General features: G+C 51.5%; 1 protein-coding gene across 1 annotated transcript; it reads right to left on the bottom strand.

Annotated features, from left to right (window-relative positions):
* Positions 1–5,356: 5,356 nt before the first annotated feature.
* Positions 5,357–8,299, bottom strand: GIP (gastric inhibitory polypeptide; the record flags this gene model as incomplete). Its single annotated transcript, XM_080826642.1, has 4 exons — positions 5,357–5,507; positions 6,205–6,294; positions 6,829–6,975; positions 8,214–8,299. The coding sequence occupies 4 exons, from the start codon at positions 8,297–8,299 to the stop codon at positions 5,357–5,359; spliced, it is 474 nt and encodes a 157-aa protein (XP_080682768.1).
* Between the last annotated feature and the right edge of the window lie 823 nt (positions 8,300–9,122).

The following is a 9,122-nucleotide window of genomic DNA, read 5'->3' as shown; positions in this document are numbered from 1 at the left end:
TCCCCCCACCCACGTGGGCGCCTCGGAGCCCCCGCGTGGTAGCACGACTGACGCTCGCCGGCCCCCGGGCTCGGGTTCCCAGCCGCCAACTATGGGCCAGGCGTTGAGTCGGCCCGAAGCTTCCAAATTGAGCATGAAGCACAACCCATCAGCTCTAGTGTAGCCTACCTGTTGCAGTCACACGCAGAGATTCTAAGACCTTACAGTTAAGAACTTGGACTCTGGAATTAGATAGCCGGCTCCATAGCTCAGTTCCACTGCACGGGCCCAGTCACTTCAGCCATAGTCCTGAATCTCTTGTGTTCTAGTGTCCACGGTATAGAGTAATACCAACTCATGAAGTTGTGAGGATGAAGTGAGAAAATTATAACAAAGCGTTTAGGGAGATGCCTGACATATAAGTAAACATCAGTTACGATTGTTACTCATCAGATTTGGAGTGGAATCAGCCATCTGTTTGTTTAGAAAGCTCCATAGGTGCTTTCTACAGCGTTGAGCCCAACAAAGGAGCTAACGAAGGATTCTTAAGCCAGGAAGTTGTTACTTGACTTGTTAGATCAAATTCTTGTTTTAGAAGAATTAGTGACAAATGGGGCGCCTGGATGGCTCATTCCCTCAAGTGTCTGGGCTCAGGTCAAGATCTTGGGGTCCTTGGATTGAGCCCCGCATGAGGCTCTCTACTCAGCAGGGAGGGTGCTTCTCCCTCTACCCCTCCCCCTACTTGTGCTCTCTCTCTCCCTCTCTTTCTGTCAAATAAATAAAATCTTAAAAAAAAAAAAAGTGACAACCTAGACTTAAGTCAGTCATAGCAATGCAACTAGAAATGATGCAAGCTGGCACTAAGATATTGGCCATGAGGTAGAGAGAATGGGATGGTTTCAGGAGATATTTGGAGGGCAGAATGGTAAAACTGGTAAGATGGAGACAGAGTGGGTAGGGAAAAATGCTGTTTTCTGTCTTGGGCAGCAGGGTGGTGCCATTCAGAGAAGGGGGTGTGGGAACAGGGACTGAGACCACAGGATGAAGCTGGGGAAATAATTTAAAGTGGTTTTGAACAAGTTGAAATTGAGGTCTCTGTGACATCACAAGAGAGACAACCAATGGTCATTTGGATGTATTAACATAAAGGTCTACAGAAAGAGGTGGGCAGAGCTACCGATCCAGAATCATCAGCAAGGTGAAATCACAAATGTGAATGTTACCAGAAGTTTCAAGTAAAAGGATTAGAAGAGGACGTGAGCAGAGATTGGTGACAGGATATTTATTTTTTTTTCCTAAAGATTTTATTTATTTATTTGACAGACAGAGATCACAAGTAGGCAGAGAGGCAGGCAGAGAGAGAGGAAGGGAAGCAGGCTCCATGCAGAGCAGAGAGCCCGATGCAGGGCTCGATCCCAGGACCCTGAGATCATGATCTGAGCCGAAAGCAGAGGCTTTAACCCACTGAGCCACCCAGGCACCCTGGTGACAGGATATTTAGCCACCACTTTGGACCCTGAGGGATTACGGAGCCATGGCTCAGGTCCCTGACCTGAGGATTTCATGGAGCAGAGCGATTACACCAGCCTTGAGCTGCCTGCTTCTGGATGCTTACAAGAAAGAGAAATAATGTTCTATCTTACCAAAGCCACTGTTGGTTACCCAAACCCAGGTGTTTTTCTGTTATTTGAAGCAGAATCTGGTGTTAGTGGGTGTAAGGACCAAATTTCAGATTTATCCTCAGACATATACTTAAGACACTGAGTTCTATAGATAGTCTAAGTCCCCTTAGAAACAAACTTCCCAGACACAGATTTGCTCTTCCAACACGAACTAGCCATCTCCTAAAACACTGACCTTCAATATACCTACCCATGCCTTTCTGCAAAACAACATGTAGCCTCTTACATACACACATTTACCTCCTATTCTCATATTCTTACTACACCACTCCTTAACACAAAAATTTGGTCTTTTCTTGATTCACTGACACACACAGACACACCTGCCTCATTTCTCACTCTTTGACTCACACGGTATAACCCCTTAAGATACATGCACTGATCCTTCACTCACACTCCTTTCTTTAAATTTATTCATACCCTCAAATGCACACACACTCACTCTCGTAGGTGCAAACGTTGGCCGGAGACACATCTGGTTACCACACTCAAGCAGACACACTCCTTCCCTTATTCAGACACATTTGTTCTCTTTCAGGATTTTAGAGAAAGTATGTTGACCAGTAATGTGCTGGTAAATGTTTAACAACAACCTCTCCAGGCTGGGAAGGAGGAGCTCTGATTTACAGCATTTGTCAATTTTCATGGTGTACTCTGGCCATGGCCGATTTCAAGGTAACAATGATTTTACAACCTGCTCACAAAATGCCTGACAATTGCATAATGGCTCTCAAAAGCGCTCCGCTCCAGTATACCCTGAATGCCGACCATCGCACATGCTGTCACTTGCTTTAAGTGACTCACTGGCCTTAGCCACAGGGTGGCTGAGAGCAAGGGACTTTAATTCTCTACCTCATGGAGGCAGTGTAGTGCATGGTTAACAGCTAGTATGTTATTATCTTAAAACCGCTGTGATGAGGCTTTAAATGAGGTTTATAAAGAGCTGAGCATAATGCCTGGCCCATAATAAGGACATTGTACAAATTTATTCTAAATAACCCTTTCTGATTTGCTCACCCCCAAAGACACCCGAGGCTCCAGAAATAGAGATCCAACTTCTCCCCAAGACAACTTGGGGTTCTTTTTTTTTTTTTTTAAAGACAGCCGGTTCTACCATAGAGATTCACTAAACTGTATCTTCTGAGCAAAGGCATGCTCTAAATTGTGTGGTACACACTCTCCAAACTCAAGGAGTTTAGAGGAGAGAAAACCTAAAATGTCAGAGCTGGAGGAGACTGCACACCGGCAGCCCTTGGGCAAATTCAGTTCTCAAAAGTGTTTTGTTTGGGCAGCAGAAAGCGTGTCTCTTCCATTTTCACAGTCCCCATCCTTCCCATTGTCTTATCCCCTCCCCACTCTGCTCAATTATGCCACAGGCCTAGCCCTTCCGCCAATCCAGCTTGCCACTCCCTGACTGAAAACAATATCCTTGTATTTTTAAATTGAGGTTTAGGTGGGTAAGTGATAATCAAAGTTAACTTACTGACCATTTACTTTGTGTCAGGCACTCTCTTAATTAATACTTCAACCCTGGGAGTCAGGTACTTCCGAATCTTTTTTTTCACAGACAGGAAACAGGCTCAGAGAGAGGAACTAACTTGCCAAGTCACAGACCTAATAAGCGATTTGTCTTTGAATCAAGGTGTGTTTGACTCGTGTCTACTAAAATGTGACAAGATCAAGGGGAGAGAGGACATTCCAGGCGAGATAGCCCACGTGAAGGGGGAGGAGACAGGCCTGCCTTCCGTGGCAGGCATTGGTTTGAACACTGGCAGATAAAGGTATTGATTTTTGGACAAACTGAGTTGGGCCCTTTCCCTTCATTCCCACTCCCACCACCCCAGGATAAGCCTGGAATCCTGCAAAAGAGGGTTCTCTTAACTGGTCTTTGTTTCTCACTGCCATCCTAGTTCATCTCGGTATATAATCCTCACTCATGACGGTTTGGGAACAAAAATAACTCTTCAAACCTGCCCCTGCTCAAAATCCTTCAGGACTTGCCCCTGCTCTGAGGATAAAATCTGAGAAGTTTTAACATGGCCTTTAAGACCCTTTCTCTGTCCTCCCGTCCAGCCTGATTATGCTAATCTCCCCATTGTGAAGGAGGGGGGGGCGTCCCTTTGTACAAATAACATTGAGGTAATGTTTATTAAGGCTCTCCTCATCCTTTGGCCATCTTATCCTCACCATCGCACTCAGCTTGAATGTCACTCTCTCAAAGAGGCCCTGAGACTCCATCTAGACGAGTCTGCTCTGTTCTCATAGCTCTCTAGTCTTTCTTCATATAGCTGTGCATGTGGCGCAATTATTATTATTATTTTTTTTTTTTAGAAAGGGAGGGAGGGAGGAATCAAGGGAGGAGAGAGAGAATCTTAAGCAGGCTCCAAGCCCAATGCAGAGCCAGAGGCAGGGCTTGATCTCATGACCCTGAGATCTTGACCTGAGCCAAAATCAAGATTTGAAGGCTTAACCGAGGGAGCCACCCAGGCGCCCCAGCATGTTACATGATTATTAATGTGTGCGTGTGTGTGTTTAAGATTAAGGTCTGTATCCATCACGGGTCTATAAATTCCTCAGGGACAGGGACTATGCCCATTTCCATGATTGCTGTGTTCCTAGCAGTTAGCACAGCCCCTACCTCTACAGGTATTTGGAGAGTAAACAGACGAATTACAGATGTAGGCAGGAACCATATCTCCTTTTCATTGGGTGGCACACGCCCACAGACAGACAAACGTTGACAGTGCTCAAGCAGACATTTGAGTAGGTTTTGACAGTGAGGACAAAGATTTATTTCAGCTTAAACTTTATTGGTTTGGCTTCTCTTGGGTACCCTGGAATGGAGCTGAGTCCTGAGTGAGCGAAGGGCAGAGTCCGGGCCCGAGTCACTGAAATCTGGAGAGAGTGGAAGGAAGAGGGGAAGTGGTTGGAGAGGAAGGTCACTATCTACTCGGAGTCAGCAAATTAATTCATCCTGGTCCCCAGCCAAGGTTCAATGACCTTTTTAATTATAAGTAATCAAAATGATTCCAAAAAGCACCCACCTCCCTATGGAGAATTTCTCATACTCTCCTCCATTGCTCCTTTCCTGCCCTCTACCAGAAGCCATCCCAGATCTACTCCCTCTATGCCTCCCTAGCTCGCCAGCATCAAAGCCTGAAATGTGTTCTAGTTTCCAAGCCTCGGTGTCTGCATCTTGAATGAGGGTCCCGTCTCAGCCCTTAGGTAGATGGGCTCCTTTGTGGCATTTAGCCACCCCTTGCTTCTGGGACATAACAGATTAAAGGACCTCCTAGCTGGCGAGTTGGGTTCCAGAACCAATGAGACCAACAATGGCTACAGACAGGGGCAACATGCCTGCAGCTCCAGGGGCCATGGGACAAGGGTACAGAGGGAGAGCTGAGAATAGATGGGCAGCTTGGCTCTGGTGTGCAGGGGAGGGGAGCACAGCCTCTCACCCAGATAAGGTGGAGACCCAGAAGTAACGACAGCTGCCAACATTACTGAACTCTTCCTCCTCCCATGTTGCTCTCAGCTCTTTCCTCCGATGATCTTATTTAAACCTGACAACAATCCCACAGAAGTGGTCTGAATAATAAGCCTTGTTTTCTTGAGAACACTGAGGTTCAGGGAGCCTTGTTGGTTTGCTAGCACATCCTGGGGGGCCGATCTGAACCCATGTCTGGCCCCAAAACTCAAGCTGTAAGCACGACACGAGACGCCCGAAACCACCAGACAGCCCACCTGCGCCTGCAGACTTCCATCTGATCCACCATCCAGGCCAGCAGCTCTCGAATCAGTAAATCCCTGAGCAAGTCTTCATCATTGGGGGTCCTGGGGAGGGAGCTGCCAAGGAGAAAGCCTCAGCCGGGCTGGGCTGTTTGAGCCTGGGCCCCACCCAGAGTGAGTAAATACAGGGCTTGGGACTCCCAGGGGCAGCTGGGGTCTAGGGAGGGAGTCAACACAGCTGCCTCTCCTTATCTCAGCTTTCAAAGCTCCACCCCGACCTGTGGGCCCGGGAATACGGGTTCTTCAGTGTAGGAGGCACCCCACCCACCCACCTCTGAGAGCATCCCCGAATGCATCCCCAAAACCCAGGAGATTACTTTGGGGACAGTCACTCTTCAGAATGTCCACAGATTGCTCAGCTTCCCCAGAGAGGGGATCACTGATGTCAAGGGACTGGCCTTGAAATGGTCCCTGTTCCTCAAACAGCCTTCCTGAGGTCTGTCAGGGAGAAGTAGGGAAGCCAGTTCCTGACGTCCCCCTGAGGTCTCTTTCGCTGCCCTCCTCCTTGACTCTGTGATTCTGCACACCAAGTCATCAATCTTAGGGACTCTGACCCCAAGCCCCTCCTAGGACCCCAGCCCCTATTCCTCCTCTGCTTCTCCCTTAAGCTCAGGCTGGCCTCCAGGAGTTTCTCCAAGACCCCTCTCTGAACCAAGAGTGGAAGGGGATGCTTATCTGGGGCCCTGACCCGCTCTGGGGTCTGGGAGAGGGAACAATGAGGCCCTGCCCCCCCTTCCCCGGTGGGCGGACTCACCCCTGCTGCTCCCTCTCCTCCTCCTTCCTGTCGGATTGATGGGCCAGCTCCAGGGCCCCGGCCTCCCTCTGGGTGATGTTGTGTTTCCAGCTGGTAGGGTAAAGATGCGGGAGTGGGTGGGGCTGGGAGGCTCCAGATGTTCCCCAGCCCAAAGCCTCCAATCTTTTGGGACCTTAACCCAAGTTGCCAAGCGAACCTCTTTCTCGGCTCAGCCGCCCCACTGCCTGTCCTCGGCATCTACCACCAGGCCGACCGAGCAGCCAGGACGAGGTAAGAGACTCGGCCAAGAGAAGGAAGAAGGACCAAGTCCCAGGTGGCCACTACCGCCGGCAGCTCTGCTCCCTCTGCCTTCGTCGGCAGCCCCCGCGGGGATCCTCTGGGAGCCCCTATCTCTTCCCTGATCCCTCTCCTTAGAAGGAAAGGAGTGGAAAATTGCCTTGGTCCCACCTCCCCAGAATGGGCAGGTCAGGGCCACCGTGTCGCCCAGCTCCCCACTGGTGCCTCAGTGAAAGGCACCACTGGGAGTCGTGAGTCACCGGCCCGTGTGGCCTGCGTGGCACCAGTGTACTCGAAGGAAGGTGCGGCCAGCCCCAGGCACAGGAGGGAGCATGTGCTTCGACTCACTCGTTCTTCTTCCCCTTCTGCGCCAGCAGCCAGTTCACAAAGTCTTGCTGGCGGATCTTGTCCATGGCGATACTGTAGTCGCTGATGAAAGTCCCCTCAGCATACCTGGGGCCTCGAGGTCGGGAGCCAGTGACCTTCGCGTGGACTCTGAGGGGCAGAGGGAGGAGAGAGCTAGAAGCCTGGACACCGCAGGAGGGGCAGGGGGTGAGGGGCATCAGGAGGCAGGGCCAGATGATCCTCGCTCACAGGAGGCCTGTGTTTGAGAACAAACCCTCCGTTTCCTGGGAGTCCATTTTTATGGAGATCCCCTCTTGTCTACGCATCTGGCCCCTGGGACTTTATCCTCAAGCTCAAGGACCCACTTCCGGCACCCTCAGTGTGTGCGACTCTGGCTTGGGGCAAAGAGGGATCAGGGAAGAGGACTGACCTCAGTTCCTTCCTTCCCTCTTCTGGCCTGCTCCCCACCCCGCCCTGCCCCACCCCACCCCTGCCCATTCAAGGCTTTGTTCCCGGTGGCTAGGAACAAGAGTGAGCTCTTCCATAACAGCCCTTGTTGTAGGGCCCGTCCTCTGGAAGGCCTTTACTACACAGACTTATTTGGTCCTCATCTCCTCTACGAGGTAAGACACTATTTCTACACCCTTTTTGGGAATGAGGAAACCAAAGGGCGGAGAGATTTTCTAGCACATCTCTTAGGGGGCAGATCCAGGATTTAGCCTCAGGCAGGCTGGGTCCAGGTCTAAGTTCGCAAGCTCGACGCCATGTTGTCCCTCCTTGCACCTGTCTGATGGCCGTGCCTCCCGTCTGCACGGCTGGCGGGACGGGCCCTGTGGCCAGTCCTTGCATCTGACAAGGCACAGCTCTCCACTCAGACGCGTCTCTCTCGGTCCTCCAGAGCACACAGCCCCCTGCTCCGTATGCTTGTGACACTCTGCTTTCCCCCCCGCCGGAAGCGCTCAGGACAGTTGGCAACTCCCCTAGGTGGTTCCCATGAGGCATTTGGGGACCCCTCAGCCCTAATATATCTTCTGTGGCTGGTGCACCGGGGGCCGCTGCACAATTTGATCAAATGCACACGTAAGCGAATGGTCAAGGCTTCCATTAGGAAGGGAGACGCTGTCATCTACTTCAGACCTTTAACCACCGAGAAGTCCTTCCAGAGATCTAACCACAGTCTTTTCTGTGGCAACAGCAGCTCATTATAAAAACTCCTGGGTTCCGTGCGAACTCTCCACCCGGACTGCCGGCCGGGTTTCCCCTCTGGCTTCTTTCCTCTTGGTTTTGGGATTCTTCCCTTTCCCACCTCCCTCCGTCCCCGAAAACCAGAACTGGGTCATTGTCCCCAGCCTCCTCCTCTGCGCCAGACCCCTCCCCTGCAGCCCTACCTGGAGTGACCATCTGCCTTCTCTCCGAGCACCACTGCCAGGAGCAGGGACCCCAGTAGCAGACTGAAGACCTTTACGGCCACCATCTTCCAAGGGTGATTTCCTAAGCAAAGAGAAAAGAGGGACCGGGATGAGGGCAGGACCTGCTCAGGACAGTCAGCAGGGCCGGCTGTGTCCTGCTGACGCCTCGGGGCCTGTGTGGGTTCTGCAAGCTGGGGACACTGAGCTCTGGATGAGGGCATGGGGGGCAAGGTCCAGGCAGAAGAAAGCAGCCCAGACCCACGTGCCTGACAGCCCCCTGCCCTGCTCTGGCGGCTGGACCTCACATGTGTGTGGTTCGGTGGGTCTCCCCTTACAGCCTCCAGAGTCCATAGCAGCCTGCCTTCTAGCTGTCGGACTGGACGGTCACCTAAACCATCACAGCCCTCTTGCCCTAAGGGAAAGCCACAAGTAGGACCATTCCATCCTCTCCCTCTCGGGCTTCACTCTCTCTACTCCAGGAAGCTCTTCCCGGGGTGCCCAAACATGTCTAGGTCTAGCTTTGGTTTTCAGGACTTGGGAGGAAGGCTCTTTACTGCTCTTCACCCCTACCGAACACCCCCGGGGAGGGAAAAGGGCCAGATCTCGCTCGTCCTCCTGCCTTCGTCACGTGGGTGTTACAGGAATCCTGAGAGCCGCCGCCTTATTTCTCAGGTAGAGGAAAAGAAAGTGAGAGGCAAGGATGGCGAGCATCTCTGGGTGCTGAGACCCGCTGCCTGTCCAGTATCCCGTCCACCCACCCTCCATCCCGGCTGCTCGCTCACCTGGCTTTCTTCCTGACTCTTCCAGAAGGACAGGGCGAGGGTTTCTTCCTCCTACCTTCTGGTCCTTTGGAACCTGTCTCAAGAAAGTCTCCCGCATCTCCTTTAT

This window comes from Martes martes, assembly GCF_963455335.1.
Source record: "Martes martes genome assembly, chromosome: 16".
In the NCBI taxonomy this organism is placed as follows: Eukaryota; Metazoa; Chordata; class Mammalia; order Carnivora; family Mustelidae; genus Martes; species Martes martes.
Note: the sequence above shows the minus strand (reverse complement) of the source record. Positions and strands in the feature narration are given on the sequence as shown.